The following is a 22,328-nucleotide window of genomic DNA, read 5'->3' as shown; positions in this document are numbered from 1 at the left end:
CCGTCTGAGACCCGAAAGGCCGTTTAGAAGGCCGAAATGGTGACTCCCCCTGTAAAACGTCCATCAGGTGCTATACCATTTGGACAATAAATTCACCCACACAGGCTCCTGCGAGACCTGGGGGGGCGAAAAGCAGGATACACTGGGGTACCATCAACTGTCCAGGGACCCCTGCATGTGATGAGACCACCACAGGCTGCGATAACCCCTATGGGGAAAGGCAGGGGGCGTTGCCCACAAAGGCTGTAAGCATCTTAGACAGCCGAGGGCGGTCCCCCTTTTTTTTTTTTAGTGCAGGCACAGTGACAGAAATGGGGCGTGATATATAATACAACATGCCCTCCATAAACCCTCAGCGTCTACATATCCCTCCGCTAACTGCACATGATATCAGTACATTATAGCTGGAAGAGGATATCCTTGTTCACTTTCAGACATGAGGATTGTGAACAGAGCGTATGTGACCTCCCACACAGAAAAACCACGTTTACTGTGAGGTAATAAACACCCTGCAACACCGCACCGCAAGGGCTGTAGCAGAAGAACAGGGATAGGAAAAAGGCTGACAGTCAGAAATGAAAGTACAGGCAAACAGCGCTAGCATTTAAGTCACATACAATGCACAGATAACATCCTGCATTACAAGCACTGCGATCAACTACACAGACCAGAGCCTGGTAGGAAACAGTGCTGCATACACTGACCTTAATTGAAGGAGAGGTATGTGGGGGACCCGGACCGCAATGGCATCTGTATCAGCTTCCAGCAGCGTTTGCCATCCCCAGCACATGTAGTGAGAAAATGGCCACCGAGGAGCAGAGAGGAGGCAGGGCCCGGGGGAGGAGCGCTGACACAGCCCGCTCAGACCTCTGTGGAATGGCACTGTGCAGAGGGGGGACGCCGGCTGTGAGACAGGGAAGGCGTTCTCCCCTGGCCTGCTATTAACCCCTGGGACGCCGCGCTGTACCGCACATGCTGCGGCCCGCTGTCCCTGGTGGTCTAGTGGAAGGCGCAGGATCAGTACCTGGCCCCACGCGCAGCCGGTCCCCAGGGAGCCCCCTGCCTGGGGACCAAACAGGACTGTGTTACCGGCGGGTGCCCACCGCGGGACCCCGCCGCTTACCTTGTTCCCCGTGCATCCGGCCACAGTCCAGGTAGCCGGGGATCACCGCTAGCTGTGACCCCAGCTACCTACCAGCATCCCCGGATCGGTACCGGCGTTCTGGTACCGGCGGGGTGTAGGAGTGACAGCATGGACGTCAATACTGACTGTCCTATGCTGGAGCACTCTAGTTGTGCAGCCACAGCTGCGAAGAAATATTCAGGGGCCTTAAAAAGACCCCCCTCTGTACGGTGCGACTGGTCCGGCCAGGCACCTACGAAAACTGAGTGGCCTGAGGCTCGGGGGCGGGGTATAGGAGAGGGACCCCAGTGCATCCTGGGAGGCTGAAAATTTAACTCTGTGGTGCCTGGATGTCTGCCGCCATCGCCTATACCCAAAGGTATCCTGTGGATACCCTATGGACCCTGAAGTAGAAAGAGGCAATTTGACTGGAAACATATTTTGCACCATATAAATTAGTATAACATAAAGACAAACTGCCATAAAAAACCCATAGCCTCTAGACCAGGGGTGGCCAACCAGTCAGAGGCAAAGAGCCAAAAAATATCTGTAGTCAAGTTAAAGAGCTGATATCAAGCGCGCACCAAATGCTGTCACAAGGTCACGCCCCATTTTTGTGCACACGCTTTTGGGATGACATGTGCAGGAGCATGATCTTGTGTCACAACCGCTGGGGGCCCAGCACATTGAAAATACAAAATTTACATAACCTTCACAAAATAATGTTTTCACTGTTGAAGTGAAAGAAAAAGCCAGAGCAATACAGAAAACGCTGAAATAGCCACGTTCACATAAAATACACAGAAACAAGCCAGATCCACATAAAATATACTGAAACAAGAGAGATCCACATAAGATACATTTTAAAAACTACATCCACACAAAATACATATTAAAATCCAGAACCAATAAAATACATTAAAAAGAAAGATTCACATAATACATACTTTAGCTACTCCATAGGTCACTCCAGTCCCCTCCCTTGCCATTCCAGCCCACATTCATGTGTCATTGCAGCCCCCCCATACCACTGCAGCGGCCCCTCATGTGTCACTCCAGCCGGGATCGGTATGAAATACCGCCAGCCCTGTGGCCAGCAGTTCGCATCCCGACAGCGGCAGGCCGACAGAAGCAGAGTTCCCGGCAGCGGAAGTCTGACAGCGCTGGAAATCCTGATCATCCGTAGGTAAGTAAAAACTAACCTAACCCCCTAACCCTCCAGTGCCTAACCCTAACCTCCCCCCCCAAGTGCCTAACCCTAACCCCCCCTTCCCCGCTGCCTAAACCTAAGTCCCCCGGGGGTTGCCTAACCCTAAGTCCCCCGGGGGTGCCTAACCCTCCCTCCCCCTAGCCTAACCCTAACCCTCCCAGGGGGGTGCCTAACCCTAAGTCCCCCCCGGGTGCCCTAAACCTAACCCTCCCCCCCCGGGGCTGTACGCTTGCGGCGCCCGGCATCCCTTCGATCGGGATGCCGGGCGCCGGTCTCCCAGCGTCGGGAAAATGACAAGTGTCCAGATATAGACGCCTGTCATTTAACCCTCGTCGGGGATAAAGCAGTCGGGAAGCCGGCTGTCGGGATTACCCGATTGCATCCCCTCCAGCCACCCCCACCCCACTCCCTGAAGTTATCTCAACAGCCCACTCTGCCCCCATAAGCATGAAAGCAGGCATCATCCCTCCAGCTCTCAGGCTACCCCCCCTTCCCCACTGGCTCTCAAGCTGTAGTGCCCATTATGCTGTGCCCCCTGTATTTGTGATTTGTGCTCCTTATGCAGTGCCCCCTGCAGTTTTGCCCCTTATGCAGTGCCCCCTGTATTTGTGCCTCTTATGCAGTGCCCCTGTATTTGTGCCTTTATGTAGTGCCCCCTGTAGTTGTGCCTTTATGCAATGCCCCCTGTAGTTGTGCCTTTATGCAGTGCCTCCTGTAGTTGTGCCCCCTGTAGTTTTGCTCCTTATGCAGTGCCCCCTGTATTTGTGCCACTTATGCAGTGCCCTCTGTAGTTTTGCCCCTTATGCAGTGCCCTCTGTAGTTTTGCCCCATATGCAGTGGCCCCTAAAGTAGTGCCCTCAGCCCAGTACTTATCTGACTGCTCTGGATCCTGCTGCCTCTGACTGGATCTAACTAGATCCAGCAAGCGCGCAGGGCAGGCTCCTCACATCGCCACCCGCGCATTGCATCACTGGGAACATTGGCTTCTTTAGCCTCTGACCGCTTCAGAGGCCAGCATTCACAGTTACCCACTATGTGGAAGCCGCAACTCAAAACCTAAAGAGCCGCATGTGGCTCGAGAGCCGCGGGTTGGCCACCACTGTTCTAGATAGTGGTAAAGAGGCCATTTGACTGAAGACAAATACTGTACTATTCAAATGATTATAGCTGTATATCATGTATATTTATAACCTCCTATTGGTGGTCAGAATGAAGGTGAAAGATGATTATAGTTAGGTATGATACCTGCCACTTTCAAACTTGTGTATAAGAATTACTGAATCATATGATGACGTTCTTTTATAATATTGTATTAATGTAAGTAGTATATTGCTTCTATTTGTAATTGTATATACAGATTTAGGTATATAACTGGACAGGGCATTTTTAAACCACATAGTATGGTGAACAAATGATTTTAGCAAGCCTGTGTAATTTAGTCCTTTAAATAATATGTGTGCAGTGTAGTGCAGCTCAAACAGGGACAGAATAAATTGCAGGTGCAGTCTGTACGAATGAAGTTAATTGGAAGGCACTTCCTGCTAGCAGACATCCTTCTGTAGAAATTCTCAAATGAGAAAGAAACGTGTTAAGCGTGTCCCTGGAATAAAGTCTGCACTCCTGACCTGCAATTACCCTCGTGGAAGCTCGTATGGAGTATAACTGAATCATCCCAGACTCACACAAGGGAGACTGAACTCTGTGCCGCCGCTGCTGCTGCTCCAGAGTTGATTGCTCGGACAAAGCACCTCCGTTGAGCGTAGTCATCATCGCGGCTGGGGTCTGGCATCTGCCGCCCCGTCAGGAGAACAGATATACAACCAGCAGTGATTCTCTTCCATTTATCCCAAGTGCACCAGCACTTCACGAAAGAGGACACACACCAGGTGAGCAGTCCATCTGCGCACATCGCCTGGTTCTAAGACACCTAAGTGGGCCACGAAAGGGCTTAATAAGTCCGGCCTTAGTGTCCATGTTTTTATAATATACAGTCCATAGAGGTATGAGATATATTGGTCGGCCATTCATGTTACATCTGCACTCGTTGGGACTGTAAGTGGATTAGCAGCAGAATTATCAGTATAGTACAAGTGATTTGGAGTCCCACTAGAGATATATTGCAAGTTGGTCTGCGTCAGATATGACAAACTTGTAGAAGTGACACATTGTCATATGCATATGCTACATTTTAACTTTTGTCTCTTCAAAACAGACAGATACTATAGAAACAGCACAAAGTGTATAAGACTGAAGCATACAGCTGGTGCTCCCTATATACAATTCTATATCGTGGCAGATATTTTCATTTTTAATGAAAATATCCTCGTATGCACTATGGGAAACACAGGGACAGCGGTTGTGGTAACTGCTGTCCCTGCAAGTTATATCCCCGGCATTATGTTGAAGTCTTTCACGTTTGTGAATGTAGTGTAACAAATAATTGAGTTTTGTCTTTGAATGTGTGGGTAGGAATTCTGAAAACAGTGTGTGTAGTTTATTCCATGGCTGACACACAAATTTATTCTCCTCCAAATGTCTATTCCCAGAATTATTAATTGTATCCATACCAGCTGAACTACTTTTACTTACTGATCCTAAAGCAGATAGAAAATATTCTGTGGTCCTGGTGGAAATGTTCTCATTTGATGGTGGAGATGCAAAACTTGTCCAGCAAGAAGTATCAGAGCTTTTCAAGCTGTTCTCCTGCTGAAATTTACAGACTGATTCTGTCTTATCTGTAATATGAGAAGTTTCAATTTTTTTTATTTTGAAAAAACAAACAAACTAACACATTGAATGACTATATTTATATCTAAGTATATATTTGGTTATTTAAAATTAATTTGTTTAATTATTAATCACAACAACATCATTTTGCATCATAAAATGGGAATATTGTTTTGTTGAGTGACCCTTTCATGCATAGAGGCCACTACAGTGGACAGCTGTTTTTAAGTAATTATCTCCTATAGAAACTCTCCTTTCATATCACTAGTGCACAGGTTCTCAAACTCGGTGTATGGACTAGTACTAGTACTTTGGACCTCTACTAATCTTAGAAGGTACTGTAGACACCTAGTGACAGCTTCTAATTCTTACAAAAACAATAAGGTCAAATTAAAATGGCTGAAAAAAGTTTACCAGTACCAGGCAATTAACAGGAAATTCTGTCAAATCTTTTTACTCAAAGATAGCAAAGCAGGTTTCTAAAAATTGCAAAAATGGCAAGGAAAGTAACATTTAGGGCATAATATGGTAGATGAGTAGATCAAGGGCCTGATTCAGACCCACTCCCAAGCGGCTGTCCGCTCGCAAGTGGGTCGATGTTCTGCACTGAGCATGCGCACGACGGAGGGAGCTCCGTTGTGCGCATGCGCCAGACGCGACGAGCGAAGGACTTTCCTTCGCTCGTTGTGTCTGATCAAAGGGGGCGTGCTGTCGATGTTGATTGACAGCACGCCCCCTTTGGTGGGCGTGCCGGGGGCGTGCCTAAGGGATCGCCTACCGTCAGAAGCCGGCCCACTGACATCACTAGTGACACTAGTGATGTCAGTGGGAGTGATTTTGGCTCTGATAGAGCCAAAATCACTCCGGGCCTTGAGGTTGAAAACCTCAACCGCAGGCTCCGGCTCGCAGTTTCGATGGTCGCGAAGGTCAAGACCATCGCGGCCATGAAACTGCACGCTCGTATAGGCTGTGGGTGGTGACCCACAGCTATACGAGCGTCCAGGAGGACGCTCCATAGTTATGGAGGACGGCCCTCATTCAGAGCGTGCGCTCTGCTCAGAGCGTACGGCTCTGAATGAGGGCCCAAATACTCAATTTGTTTTTTTAACAGTTGGTGTACAATCATATGTCCATTTCAGTGGACACCATGAAATACAAAGATCCGTACTGTAAAGTCATACTTCCACTTAAATGGACATCATGCAATAAAATCAGTAAAATTCAGTTCACAAAAGTGAAAAAGCTAATTTTCTAGGTATGAAGCAAACTCAGAAGTAAAGGAAAATATATATACTTAGGGCATTTTTATTTCTGAAAATATATATACTTAGGGCATTTTTATTTCTGGATGACTAATCCATAAATAGGCATAACATTTTTTTATTGTTTTCAACTTAGAGAATTTTTTGCTACTCGAGAAAAATAAGCAAAAATTAACAACAAGAGAAGAACAAATTGGAACCATACCAGACATTTGATTTTTCATTTTACCTTACTATTTTACAGTAATAAGGCGGATGCATGTTGTCCACTCAAGTGAACATGTGTTTAATAAAAACTAAAACGTTTTTGTGTTTCTATAAGCCCTGAAAACTAATAAAAAACATAAAAAAAAATATTGCATTAGGTTATCATAATTCATGTATGAAAGGGTTAAGGTGCATCAAATTAAGACAATTGTTCTCCATTAACTGACTTTAATTTGCACAACATTAAGCAGAAATGTCCTTAAAAAAGGTCAGGGCAGTGATTTACACTTTGATTCAACCGGGATGCAGTCAGGATACCGGCAGGCGATATCCTGCCCGACGATATCCAGACACTTACATCCCGACATGTGACTAAAGATAGGCGTCAAAATCCCGACTCCTATCATTAGCCCCACTACGGAATCCAGACACCCGGCATACTGAACGAAGGTATGCCAGGTGTCTTAGCGTCTAACCGCGGCGGGGGGCTGGGTTAGGGGCCCCCAGGGGAACTTAGGGTTAGTCACCCCCCGGGAGGGTTAGGGTAGGAGCAGGGGGGGTTAGGCTTAGGCACCAGTAGGGGGGTTAGGCACCCCCTGGGAGGGTTCGGGGAGGGGGGTTAGGTACTAACGGGGGGAGATTAGGGTTAGGGGGGGGAGAGGGGAGGGTTAGGGTACTTGCCTTCACCTGTCGGGATTTCGACCCGCCGGGCTGCCGCTGCGAGAATTCTACCAGGCTAATACACCCCCATCTGTCTTGCTGTGGGACTGATTTGAAGGCTCTCTCCTGTCATTTAGCACCTATGTCACAACCTATGGGAAATATGGAGGTGTGTCCCCAATGACCATGGGGAGTAGGTGCAGTGAGCACCTGCTATATGTGCAAGCAGCATTTCAAAGGTCTTTTTAAGCAAGGAATATTGGGGGTGGAAACACTAGACTCTTTCATCAGTGCAGGGGGTTGTCAAATGTGGCACATATATAGTTATGCAGATAATAGTCCTATCAATTAAACATCTTCAGCAAAATTCATTTTCATTAAACTTTATTTAAAGTAATACAAATAGAGTGAAGTATGTATGAAGTGAAAATGCAAATACAGCTATATTAACTTTGACTGATCTGTATCCAGACTAGGGATGAGCGGGTTCGGATCTGAAATCGAGGAAAAACCTCATCATCCCGCTGTCGGATCTCGCGGGTTGTGGATTCTATAAAAGGTCCCCGCGTCGGCGCCATTTTTCACTCCGGCTGTGGACAGTGAAGAGGAAGGGTGGGAGTTAGGGCTGTGCTGCTGTTGTCCATAGGGGCTGTGTCCACTCCAAAGTCCATAGGGGCTGGCTGGGCTGTGTTGTGCTGCTGTTGTCCATAGGGGCTGGCTGGGCTGTGTTGTGCTGCCATTGTCCGTAGGGGCTGGCTGGGCTGTGTTGTGCAGTCAGTTGTCCATAGGGGCTGTGTCCACTCCAAAGTCTATAGGGGCTGGCTGGGCTGTGTTGTGCAGTGTTCCATAAAGGCTGTAGTCCTAAAGGGGTGCTGTAGTGTTGTCCAGGGGGTGATCTGTCCATCAGGGGTGCTCCCCCCAAGTACAAAAAAACCCAATTATTTTTCTCTTTTTGTGAATTGTGTGCGCTGTAACCGCACGGGCATCAATAAAGTAGCGGCAAGCGTGCGCCTGTGTCATAAATCAAGGGCCGGCTGGCTCGTCTGTTAAAGGGTGGTGTAACCCCCAAAGTGCACTCCAAAAAAAATTAAAAAATATTTTTTTCTGTGTTTGTGAATTGGGTGCGCTGTAGCCGAACGTGCATCAACAAAATAGTGCTAAGTGTGCCCCTGTGTCATAAATCAAGGGCCGGCTGGCTCGTCTGTTGAAGGGTGGTGTAACCCCCGAAGTGCCGGAAAAAAATAAAAAAAATATTTTTCTGTGTTTGTGTGCGCCTTAGCCGCACGTGCATCAATATCACATAAATGGAGGACAAAATTTGTCCGATAAAAATAAAATAGGGAAAGATCAAGAACCACTTCCTCCTAGTGCTGAAGCTGCTGCCACTAGTCACGACATAGACGATGAATTGCCATCAACGTTGTCTGCCAAGGCTGATACCCAATGTCATAGTAGAGGGCATATAAAATCCCAAATGACAAAGTTCAGGAAAATGACCTTAAAAAATAAATTTAAATTGTCTGAGGAGAAACGTAAACTTGACAATATGCCATTTACGACATGTGGCAAGGAACGGCTAAGGTCCTCCCCTACGTTCATGACTAGTGGCTCAACTTCACATGACGATGGAAGCCCTCCTCCCGCTACAAAAATCAAACGAGTTAAGCTGGCAAAAGCACAGCAAAGAACTGTGCTTTCTAATTCTTCGAAGATATCACAAATCCCCATGGAGAGTCCAAGTGTGGCGACGGTTGCAATGCCTGCCCTTCCCAACACTGGATGGGAAGAGGTGGCTCCTTCCACCATTTGCACGCCCTCTGCAAGTGCTAGAAGGAGCACCCACAGTCCACTTGCTGATATTCAAATTGAAAATGTCACTGTTGAAGTACAACAGGATGAGGATATTGGTGTAACTGAGGAGGAAGTTGCCGAGGAGGATTCTGATGGTGAGGTGGTTTGTTTAAATCAGGCACCGGAGGAGACAGTTGTTGTCCTTCATCACCGCCAGCGGGTTGTTGGGATGAAAAAGCCCATCACGGTCATGCCTGGGCAGAAGACCAAACATTCCACCTCTTTGGTCTGGAAATATTTCTATCCAAATCCGGACAACAACTGTCTTGCCATATGTTAAGGTGGAATAAGTAGGGGTAGGGACGTTAATCACCTAGGAACATCCTCCCTTATATGTCACCTGCAGCGCGTTCATAAAAAGTTATTGTCAAGTTCAGAAACTGTGGCTAAAACCGTAAGCAGTCCAGGGACACCTAAATCCCTTTTTCCTGTTGTATCCAAGCGCCTGCAAACCACACCGTCAACACCCTCCTAGTCAATTTCCTCCTCAGTCAGGATCGGAAGTAGTCCTGCATGCCATGTCACTGGCATGACTGACTCTCCTATCCGGGATTCCTCGGGAGGATCCTGCATTGCTACGCCAACTGCTGCTGTTGCTGCTGGGAGTCGTTCATCATCCTAAATTGCCCCCCCTCCAGTGTGTAATCCGAAAGAGTGCTTAGTGCAGCCGGGAACCTTGTCAGCGAAAGGTGTAGGAGGTTGCTTCCACAAAATGTGGAGAAGATGATGTTCATCAAAATTAATTATCAAAAAAACACAGTAATTACACTGCAGAAGCGCTGAACAGGGTGCAGAAGTAACAAATGAGCAAATATAAATACCAACTTAGAGCAGCTGTATAAAAAGAGGGTAGTCAGTCCTCAAGGGTATTGAAAGAGAAATGGAGAAAAGTAACAGCGCTCACTTGACCATATATCGGGACTCCTGTGGTGGATGGACGGTATAAGAAATCCACCACAGGAGTGCCGATATATGGTCAAAGTAGCGTGTTTATTCAGCCATACAAACGGACTGCCGAACCTCTGCCCGGGGGACCAACTCTTGCGGAAGCCTATCAGCACTGCTAATTAGGACCCCTCAATTCAAGTGGACATTGGATTTGGTAATTATGAGTCTGGACTGATTCTCAGAACTTTACATGCTCAGTACCATTGGATCAATATCTGTTGGATTATTATTTAAGCCTCCCAGCATCTATATGAGACCGATGTGATTGGTGGATTGGACTGTTTTTATGTATTCTTTATACATTTTAATAATATGTATGTTGATATATTTTGCATGCTTTATTAAATCAGTAAATTGTTTCTATTTCAAGTGAGCGCTGTTACTTTTCTCCATTTCTCTTTCAATACCCTTGAGGACTGACTGCCCTCTTTTTATACAGCTGCTCTAAGTTGGTATTTATATTTGCTCATTTGTTACTTCTGCACCCTGTTCAGCGCTTCTGCAGTGTAATTACTGTGTTTTTTTGTGTATTTTTAGTTGTATTGGAGCTGCTATTATGGGGTGCTTTTCAAATTTTGAACAAAGAAAACATAGGAGACAGACTTATCTAGAAAATTGGGATCCAGACACTATTACTGAATCTAGTACTGAAGAATGTAATTTAAAAAATTATTTTCATTTACTTGAAGATTTGCTGAAATCTGAGACCAAACATTGGCTAGATGCAACAAATCTTCAGAAATATGTTGAACACAAAATCATTCCCAGGGGTTTACGGATCTCCAAACCGTCAATCTTTGGGGATGCTAAAGAATTTCAAGAAAAATGGGACACAGTATTGGATAAATGTTCTTTTGCTTTAATGGACCTTGTTATTGATTTTCGTATGTTAAAAGTAAAACAAGTAGAAATTGAGATTGAGACTTTGAAATTAAAATTAGAACCTCTTAGTCAATATAAAGAGTATGTTGAGAGAGACCAAATCTTAACAGAAAAAATAATTAAATTTGAACAAATGTTAGTAACTAACAAGTGTAAAAAATTTAAAAGAGATACAGAGGATTATAGAAATAATAGAGTTAGAACTTTCCGTAATAGAGAACACCCTAGTGGTTTGATGCGTTCGTCCCACCTATCAGGGAGATTTCAAGGAGGATATGATCATCGAGTGGATGACTTGCAGAGATCAACGAGACAGAGAAATTTCTCTGGTCGGCATCGTTCTCGCGGCCTTCCAAGCGACGATTCTTCTAGAAAAGAGAATCATAATTTGACTCCAATCTCTTGTCTTAAAAGTACTAAGAGAAAGAATTCATTCAATCATGATCTTTCTGTAAGAAATGCATCAATTTATAAGAACGATAAATTATCAAATAAGACACAACCATTAGAACGATATTCCAAAGAGGTTTTTTTAAATCAACCACTCCAACAGAGAGAGACCAATTATCACGACAGAAATCGAGAATTGACCACAGAATTACCAAAAAGACGCAGAGATCTAAGTTCAGAGGGAGAAGGGGGGGGGGGGAAAGGAGGTATATAAGAGAATAAAAGCTAGTTTTTCTAAAACCAAATCTTCTAGTGTATTTAATCTGTCTTCAAAGAGGCTAACAGCAGCAGAGAAATCCCTCCTTTACAAAGGTCTTAAATTCGCCCCATCCTACTCACCAAATATTTTTAACCTTTTTGTGGATCTCAACAAATTTATTAGAGATCTCTGTAGGAAAAGATACTTTGCGAATAAGCAGATTTCTAGACAAACAGAAAATGCCTTTCCCATAGTGCTAGATTCTAATGATATTCCGATAATTAATATACTTGATGGACTTTTAGAAGAAAACAATATACATCCACAGATGGGAGATATTATACGAATCTTTGATGTCAACAGAGACAAATTTAAACTTAAGTCTGAATTTTTCCCAATTAAATATAAAAGCCCTAATATAGAGTGTTTTTATAAAACCACTCTCGATAATTTTAAAACATTATGTGCTACCAATAAACATCAACACAAAAGGCCTAATTTGAATAAATGGGAAAAAACGGCTCTTAAAAGACTCTTCCATTGTCATTAAGGAGGCCGATAAGGGGGGAGGGATTGTAGTTCAAAACAGAACAGACTATGTATCTGAAGCCTTGAGACAACTTAGTGATACAAGTTTTTACTCAGTACTTCCATCCAATCCAACTAGGGAGTTCCTGTTGGAACTACAGTCCCTCCTCAATGGAGCTTTTCAGGAAAAGATTATCTCCAGGGAGGAATTTAATTATCTTTATTCACCTCACCCCACCATTCCAATATACTATCACTTACCAAAGATTCACAAATCCCTCACTTCAACTCCCGGTTGTCCCATTATTTCGGGTATTGGTTCTCTTTCAGTTAATCTATCCTTTTATGTTGACTCATTTTTATAGCCTAGAGTCCAAACACTTAAATCATACATTCGAGACACTACTCATTTTTTACAGTTAATTGGGAGAGTGGAGTGGAGGGAATCTTATGCGTTCATGACTCTGGATGTCCAGAGTCTTTATACTAATATCCCACATACATTGGGAATAGATGTTATTAGAAGACGTCTCCAAAAAGATGGTGACCTCTCTGAACGTCATTAGAACTTTCTACTGGACTCTATCTCATTTATTCTCCGTCACAATTATTTTCTTTTTTTGGACACATTTTATTTACAAACTATGGGAACGGCCATGGGGACCAGGTTTGCGCCCAGCTACGCCAACCTCTACATGGGGGAGGTGGAGGACCTCCATGTGTGGGGGGGTGGGCTGGGCTCGAGCCTGGTTCTCTATGGCCATTACATTGATTACCTTTTTATTATTTGGGATGGGCCCCTCACTTCAGCACAAGAATTTGTTTCTAAACTTAATTTAAATAAATATAATTTAAAATTCACTTATACTTTTCACCGTCACTGTATTAATTTTTTGGATATCTCCCTGGAGATATATCAGAATAAGATCACTACACGAAACTTCACCAAAGAGGTGGGATCGAATGCTTATTTGCATTATAAGAGCTCACATCAAATGACATGGAAACGCAATATTTCCAAAGGTCAACTTAGGCGGTTAAGGAGAAACTGTTCAGACTTAGAAAGCTTTAAATTACAGGCAGACCCCATGATGGAAGCTTTCAAAATGAGAGGATATCCAGAAGATCTCATTAAGAAAGCTTTCTCAGAAGTGCTTGCTATGGATAGAGAAACATTATTTAAATCAAAAAAGAAAGAAACAAATGTTATTTGAGCTACAGAAAGATAGTTAGCATTTATTTCAACATATACCAATTCGCAAAGGGAGATAAAAAATATCATAATAAAAAATTATGATATTCTTAAACAAGAGAAAATTTTAGGTGAAATAATCCCTTCCAAACCAAATTTTATTTTTAGACGCAACAAATCCCTTAAAAACATGTTGGCCCCCAGTTTATTAAAATATTCTGAAAGAATGAATTCTAGTATTAGTTGGCTCCCCATTAAGCCAATGGGGTGTTTCAAATGTGGAAGTAATTGTTGTACCACCTGTGATTATATAGTAAATGGGACAAAAAATGTTAATATACCCAATAGTGAGGAGGTATATTCCATCAAGGAGTTCAATAATTGCAACTCCAAGTATGTTATATATGTCCTCACCTGCGGGTGTAATTTAAAATATGTGGGTAGAACAACTCGTCTGAAAATTCGTTTTATGGAACACCGAAGAAATATAATTAATCAGCTAGACATTTTCAAGAGACCCATAAAGGGGATCCAAGTTCACTTAAATTAATTGGTATTGAAAAGATCTCCTTGACCACTAGGGGAGGCGATCGTTTCAGACTTCTATGTAAGCAAGAACTGTTTTGGATATTTAAGATGGACTCCTTATATCCTAGGGGTTTAAATGAAATGCTAGAGCTTAACTCTATTTCTTGTTAACATTTTGTTGTCATTTATTTTTGTTTTTATTTTTAGTATTTTTATTTAATTCACATCTATTTTTAATTTTTTACTTATTTTCCATTTAATGGAGGTATATATCTTCTAATTATGTGCAAATTATTTATAATTATATTGTGCTTTAGATTATTTAGTTCATAGAATATAATTTTTCTGATCTATTTAATATTTATTATTTAGTATATTATGATGTGTTAGTTAGTTTCAGTATATTTTGATTTCTCTTTTTTGGAGTATGCTTTTGTGTAATGTTAATATTTGAGATCGCGGATTAGCATGTATTGTGTCCCCCTTTTTCATACCTTTAGATCACGTGATTCATTCCAAGTCACGTGACTTTGCTATCATATGTCTAGTACGTTAGCACACAATAGCGCTATGGATGTCACGTGATATTGAGTTTTATCACGTGAGCGCTATTGGTCCTATCGTCAGTTATGTTTATGGGTTACCTTGACTACTCCCCTCTCTCCCCCACGTGTGGTTTGTTTATACCACGCGGCGGAAGGAGAACGGGAGAGACAAGCGGCACTGATCCTTCCGGATCACGTGACTTTGCCATCAGATGTCTAATACGTCAGTACGTTATAGCGCCATGGATACCACGTGACATCGAGCTTTGTCACGTGAGCATTATTGGTCCTATCATCAGCTATTTTTATGGGTTACCTTGACTACTCCCCTCTCCCCCACGTGTGGTTTATTTACACCACGCGGCGTAAGGAGAACAGGAGAGACAAGCGGCACTGACAGTTACGATCTGACCGCTTACTTGTTGATATATAAACAGATCCTTGCTCTAGGTAAGTCTGTCTCCTTTTAATTGTGTTATCTATGTGAGTGATTAATTACAGGAAGGTCTCCTTTTACAAATTGTTTGTTCATTAACAACCGATGGCAATTAGGAGCCATCTTGGACACACCATATAAAAAGCCCTCATAGCAGCCATATCACCACCTTTGAAAAAACTGTGGGTACAACACAGCGAAACGCGTCAGTATTGGCTGCTTTCTTATACCATCCATCCACCACAGGAGTGCCGATATATGGTCAAAGTAGCGTGTTTATTCAGCCATACAAAAGGACTGCCGAACCTCTGCCCGGGGGACCAACTCTTGCGGAAGCCTATCAGCACTGCTAATTAGGACCCCTCAAGTGGACATTGGATTTGGTAATTATGAGTCTGGACTAGGGGTGAGCGGGCTCGGTTTTACTCGGTTCTTATCGCCACTTTACCGCAATTTCGGCTCGATTTCATTCGCTATCCAAAACACGTGTTCGGCGATAGCCAATAAAAAGATCCGAGTAAAACCGAACCCGCTCACCCCTAGTCTGGACTGATTCTCAGAACTTTACATGCTCAGTACCATTGGATCAATATCTATTGGATTATTATTTAAGCCTCCCAGCATCTATATGAGACCGATGTGATTGGTGGATTGGACTGTTTTTATGTATTTTTTATACATTTTAATAATATGTATGTTGATATATTTTGCATGCTTTATTAAATCAGTAAATTGTTTCTATTTCAAGTGAGCGCTGTTACTTTTCTCCATTTCTCTTTCAAAATTAATTATCAATTCTTCCAGGGAGACCAGCCTCCAGAAAGTACACAGGGACCTGTGGTGGTGAATTCTAGCGGGGACAAATTAATACTCTGTGAGGATGAGGATGTACACAACACTGAAGAGGGTTGAGGAATCAGTGGATGAGGACGACATCTTGCCTCCGTATAGCCAGTTTGTGCAGGGACAGATTCATTGCCAGCTTGTTTTGTGGGGGCCCAAACGAACCAATCATTTCAGCCACAGTTCTGTGGCAGACCCTGGCGCTGAAATGATTGGATTGTTAAACTGTGCATGTCCTGTTTATACAACATAAGGATGGGTGGGAGGGCCCAAGGACAATTCCATCTTGCACCTCTTTTTTTTTTATTTGCATTATGTACTGTTTGGGGCCTAGTTTTTCAAACTGCCATCCTGTCTGCCACTGCAGTGTCACTCCTAGATGGGCCACGTGTTTGTGCCACCCACTCGTATCTCTTAGCATAGTCATCCAGCTACCTCGGTGCAACCTTTTGGACATAAAAACACTATTGTGAGGTGTGAGGTGTTCAGAATAGACTGGAAATGAGTGGAAATTAATGTTATTGAGGCTAATAATGGCATAGGAACAGAAAAACCCACAAATTATGTGATTTTAGCTGTTTTTATGCTTTTTCCCAAAAAAATACAGATCCAAAACACAAAACCCAGAATCCAAGACATGGAATGGTGGTTTTGGAAAAACCAATCCAGATTCAAAACACGAAGAAAGATCCAGATCCAAAACCAAAACACGAGAAGTGGCCGGTGCACACCCCTAATCCAAACCATTATAAAAAAAAAGCGTTATTTTAAATTTATTAGACCTACCCAAACGAGATGCAGTCAGGATACCGGCGGGCGCTATCCTGCTCCCACTGATATCCCGACATGGGACTAATGATAGATGTCGAAATCCCGATGCCTATCATTAGCCCCACTACGAAATCCTGACACCCAACGAAGGTATGCCAGGAGTCTTAGCATCTAGCTGCGGGGGAAGGGGGTGTTAGGTTTAGGGATCCCCGCGGGGACTTAGGGTTAGGTAACAAGTAATTGTTGTTGCCTCTGAGCAGAAGATAAATACAAAAAGGATCAAATGGCATTAGATGTATTCATTCATATACGAGTAATACATGGTAAAGGTACCTGGATTGAATGGAGTGCTGTGTCTGGCAGATGCCTCAGTGAATGTGGAAGCAGTAAGACTCTTTGAAGGAGTTTTGTAATCACATGAAATGCTTGATAATTCCTCAACATCTATAATAGACCTAAATATTGCATAGCATCGATTAAAGGCAATGTTTACATAAACAACTTACATAATTAGTTGTGTACTACCAAGTAATGAATTTGTATAATAGGGGTCTTGCTAGTTTTTCAAAATAACCAACATCAGTCCCTACAACAGATTCATAGATTGCCCTATAACACACACATGCATAACATTAGTTAATTATATTAATTAACAAGGAAATAAAATCTGTAATACTGGTTGAGTCTCCCATATCCGTAATTCTATTATCCGAAATATTCCAAAAACCGAAGGTTTTTTTTTGCAGCCGTGAAGTCATGACGTGACCTGGCGTCATGACATCACAGATTAATGACCAATCACTAGCAGTGTGGGCGTGGTCTATATGCCGCGCTCCCCCCACTGCAGCGCACGCCAGGCATTTCGTGACACCCGCCGGACTCCCCTGCAACACCTGATGGACCCTATTGCAGGACCCACCCCCGCCGCACATGCCGGTACTCACATGACACCTGCAGGACTTCACCTGACACCCGCCAGATCACTCGCGACATCCACCGGACACCCCCGCAGCACACACCAGGCCTCCTGTAACACCTGCCGGACCCCTCTGCTGCACACGCCAGGCCTCCTGTGACATCTCCCGGACCCCCCTGCAAGGTATTCTGAAAACCTAAATTATCCAAAATCCGAAATGCTCCTGGTCCCGAGCATTTCGGATATGGGAGACTCAACCTGTATAACTTGGTAACTGTTGTTTGTACAAATAACCATAGTGATAAGGTCGCTGTGCAGTGTTCTCCCCAGAACATTTTTCCAGCCGGGAGGCAACAAGAAGTAGCCTGGTGGGGGCCTTCGCAATAATAAAGTGTTTTAAATCCTGACCTTATAATAATTTAATCTTGAAATAACATTTTATATATTAATTCTCTTCTTCTTAGAGGCCCAGATACTGTCCCCACATGCAGGCTACCCAGAATATAGTTTTTATACAGCTCTACAGATCATGGCCCCACTTGCAGGCTCTATTTAATCAGTTCAGGTGACTGTTCCCGTCTGAAATTTTATACAGGAAGAGGAATCTTTGCCCTCCATCCTGACACCTCCCCTGCACTGTGATGGACAACTTCCCCCCAGCTCCAATGCCACATCCCCTGACCCAATGCCGTGTCCCCTGCCCCAATGCCGTGTCACCAGCCCGGCACCTCCCCCCGCCCCAATGCGACGTGTCCCGTCACCTGGAACCTTCAATAACATGTCCTTATTGCCGGCGGACACGGAGTCTCCAATGTGAAGAACGTGACGTCGGCGCAACATCCGTGTCCGTGGCAACAAGGACACTTTGAGGCGGGGGGAAGTGCCGGGCGGTAGACTGTTTCTTCCGGGCGATGCGCCTGCAGGAAAACAGCCTGGGGAGAACACTGCTGTGGTTGAGCCAGGATTAGTACACTAGTATTAGTGCTAATAGTACTAATTTTTCACTATGCATTTACTGGAGTGCAAACGGATTTTAAACTATTAACCAGAGTTAACTATACTAACTTTCTCCATTTCTAACTCTCTCATCTGACTTTCCCTCCATGTCTGACTCTCTCATCTAACACCGTCGTCTGACTTTCCCTCCATATCTAACTCTCTCATCCAACATTGGCATCTGACTTTCCCTCCATGTCGAACTCTCTCATCCAACACTGTCTGACTCTCCCTCCATATCTGACTCTCTCATTTAACACCGTCGTCTGACTTTCCCTGCATGTCTAACTCTCTCATCCAACATTGGCGTCTGACTTTCCCTCCATGTTTGACTCTCTCATTCAACACTGTTGTCTGACATTTCCTCCATGTCTGACTCTCTCATTCAACACTGTCGTCTGACATTTCCTCCATGTCTAACGCCCTCATCTAACACTGTCATCTGACCCTACCTCCATCTCTAATGGAGCATACACACGGTCAGATTTGTCAGATGAACGATTGAACGATTTTACCAAAGATTTGAACGATTTGAACAGTTGAACGATTTTTAACTGCATTAAAATGAATGGAATCGTCCAAGTCTGACTGCAAACACATCAGATGTCAGATATCGTTATCTGACCATCGGGAACGTGCATCGTTCAAATTGTTCATCTGACAGATATGTCAGATTTTCCTAGAGATATGAACAATTTTTTAAATCGTTATCGTTCAGATCTGAAGAAAAATCTGACCGTGTGTATGCTCCATTACTCTCTCATCTAACACTGTAGTCTGATATTCCCTCCATGTCTAACTCTCTCATCTAATGGTGAGTACACACTTGTCGATATAAATAATAACGATATCGTTCGATCATTTATATCGACCGGAATATTACCCCTTTCAACTACCAAATGAAGTTCGATGCACGGGCATGAATGGTCGATATAGATATTGACCATTGCCCATGCATGCAGGCCAATATGGTCGATATGGACCATGTTAGCCTGTTTACTATAGGGACCCGCGATCGTTGTTCACAGATCATTATAGTAGTTGGGGGGTTGCTGCATGTGCTGAATGTTCAATCCAGCACATGCAGGACGATCAGATAACGATCGTTATCTGATAGTCTGATGGTCTGACCGTACCTTCCATAACACTGTCGTCTGACATTACCTCCATGTCTAACTCTCTCATCTAACACTGTTGTCTGACTTTCCCTCCATGTCTAAAGGTGCGTACACACTGGGCGATTAAAGTGGACGACTGAACAATAACGATATCATTCACTTTATCGTCCATTTTTTGACCTAAATGATGAACTATAACGATGAACGATGCGCGTACCTGCAGGTCGTTCGTCTTTATCGTTCATCGGGTAAACATGCAGGCCAACCTGACGATATTGTCAGGTTGCTGCATGTTGGGGAATGGGGGAGAGAGCCCGGCGCTGAACAATATCGTTAATGATATCGTTCAGCGGGTGTGCTCAGTGTCATGAACGACATTGAGCACACCCTGCCGGGGACACACTAGACGATATCGCTCAGGGAGCATATTGTCTAGTGTGTATGCTCCTTTACTCTCGCATCTAACACTGTAATCTGACATTACCTCCATCTCTAACTCTCTCATCTAACATTGTCATCTGACATTACCTCCATCTCTAACTCTATCATCTAACATTGTTATCTGACATTACCTCCATCTCTAACTCTATCATCTAACACGGTCGTCTGATATTCCCTCCATGTCTAACTCTCGCATCTAACACTGTCGTCTGGCATTACCTCCATGTCTTACTCTCTCATCAAACAGTATCGTCCATCTTTCCCTCCATGTCTAACTCTCTCAACTTTGATTTGAAGATCTAGTTGTGTTAGACTCATAGTGTGATTAAATATGTGCAGAAGGGAACATATATCCTTTAAATGCATTTTTTATGTGTGAGGCAATCCATCATAGGAGAAATGTATTCAACCTACACCATACTTGCCTACTCCATTAAATTCAAAATTTGGGTGGTTCTAACTGAAGAGTAGACAATCCTGCCGCATCTCAACCATTCCTCTAGAGAACTGGGTGGGACGCATGATGATACAAATCACGGTGGAACCTGTCATCACAGTCCCGACCCAAGCGGTATACTGCCATGAATTACGGCATTACATTTCAGGTGAGGGGAGGGCAGTCTGTGATGGCATGATTTGCAGCCACATGCTGCCATCTGGGCCTCACACTTCCCTGGAGCGCATAATAAAAAAGTTGGTAAGTATGACCTGCAGTACACTTCTATTTCTCATTCTATTCTGAGGTGTGCAGGAATGAGGAAACTGGTATTTCTCAGACTACTAAATTGTTGAATATTTTAATAATTAATTTTTCTGCCTGATAAAATCCAAGTTTTATTGCTGAACTGCAAAACCCCACTTTTATGCATCATAGGCGTATCATTCACTATAATATTATGAAGGTGGCTAATCCTACCTCCATAGCATCATGGAGGCAACCTTGCTATATGATCACTGCCTGCATACGTACCATGCAGCTGCTTTCTGGTTCTTTAACACCAGTTCAATAGACAAGCTACAGAGGCAATTACAGCATGAACAGGTCTAAGCAAATCTAAACTATAGAAGCCAGCCTGTGCTAAGTCTATGAAGCCAAACAATATACGCTGCCAATTCTAATACTTAAAGCTATATCTGTTGCCAAGTCTAATATTGAGAACCATACATGCTATTTCACAGCTATGGGATCATGAGTTACATTCCGACCTAAATCTTATATGTATGGAGTTTGTATGTTCGCCTTCTGTATGTGTGGGTTTCCTTCTACGTTCCAAAAACATATTGGTAAGTTAATTGGCCTCTGGCCACATGCCATTGTTTGTGTCCATGTGGTAGGTGATATAAATTGTAAGCTCTGCTAGGGCAGGAATGTTGTGATTAAATATTCTCTGTACAGTGCAGATTATGTAGGCACTATATAAATCACTGCTAAAAAATAAACTATAGATATAAACTATAATATAGATTCCCACACAGTTATGTGATTGTTTTAATTACATTTATTTTTATAAATCCCCCTTGAGTCCTGCAGCTGCCATGGAAAGGAAGGGGGAAACCTATTGTTGTACGATACAAAGGGTTCAGAGGTGAGTCCTTGTCTATGTGTCAAGTTATTTGAGGGAGGAGTCCGTCCATTCTGATGTGTTAGAGAATGGAATGTAATATCAAAGAAACCTTTCAGTGAACGGTACTTACTGATTCTTGGTGAGTGCTATTAATGTCATGTAACCGGTGCTTTTAGCTAGGATTTAAGGCTTATGGATGGATGTATGCTCTCCGTTATGTCTATATGAAACAGTATAAAAAGAGCTGCATATTGGATTAGAAATATCCAATTAACATTACAGACAAGGCAGTGCTTGTGGACTACTCCATTTGTGTTATTGGTGCTCATAGAATTTTTGTTCCTAGGAGTTGAAGTAAGCTGCGGTCTTGGGAGCAAGTTACTACTATCACTTATGTGATCCCCCCATATTTGGTTCCCATATCTGTAATAAGCTTCCTAATGTCTGCTCCCGCATCTCTGTTATGCTAACATAAAGTTCTCCATGCAACGTTTCCTCATATCTGCTTCTCACACCTGACCCACATCTCTACTACAGTATTTGACCCTAGCAAACATGCCATTATATTAAGGATAAGATAAAATGTACATCAGAAAACATATTTAAACAGGGTAGAGCTAAGAAACAAAGATCAATAATTATAAACACAAAAGGGACAATTAGAAAGTATATACTGTAGTTCTATTAGTTATATTTTACCTTGTATTTGAAGACAAAGTGAGTGTGGTGACCTCTGGCATATTCCTTTGAAATGTTCTGTCTCCAGTCCAATATATAAATGATTTATTTTCTGCATAAATAAAGCATCATAATAAAGAATTATTGAAATGTGTCAACAAACAATATTCTGCTAGAAATATATTTTTAAAAGTTTGTGATTGTGTGACGTCATATGAGGGATATATAGAGATTGCTTAGTGCGAACATGTA

At 43.2% G+C, this 22,328-nt stretch overlaps 1 protein-coding gene across 3 annotated transcripts in view; it reads right to left on the bottom strand.

Annotated features, from left to right (window-relative positions):
* Positions 1 to 22,328, bottom strand: part of TEX14 (testis expressed 14, intercellular bridge forming factor) — a 377,640-nt gene that overhangs the window by 65,537 nt on the left and 289,775 nt on the right. For 2 of the 3 annotated variants that reach the window (XM_088449540.1, XM_088449541.1), the window contains 3 exons: positions 22,098 to 22,188; positions 16,696 to 16,817; positions 4,923 to 5,068 (listed from right to left, as the gene is read on the bottom strand). In XM_088449540.1, coding sequence (XP_088305666.1) covers positions 4,923 to 5,068; positions 16,696 to 16,817; positions 22,098 to 22,188 — 359 coding nt within the window. Of the gene's footprint in view, positions 1 to 4,922; positions 5,069 to 11,145; positions 11,239 to 16,695; positions 16,818 to 22,097; positions 22,189 to 22,328 lie in introns of those variants that run through there. The other variant, XM_088449542.1, reaches the window with a different exon arrangement.

Source organism: Taudactylus pleione, unplaced genomic scaffold (assembly GCF_031769625.1).
Source record: "Taudactylus pleione unplaced genomic scaffold, aTauple2 ptg000487l, whole genome shotgun sequence".
Taxonomy (NCBI): domain Eukaryota; kingdom Metazoa; phylum Chordata; class Amphibia; order Anura; family Myobatrachidae; genus Taudactylus; species Taudactylus pleione.
This window is presented reverse-complemented; position numbering and strand designations above follow the sequence as displayed.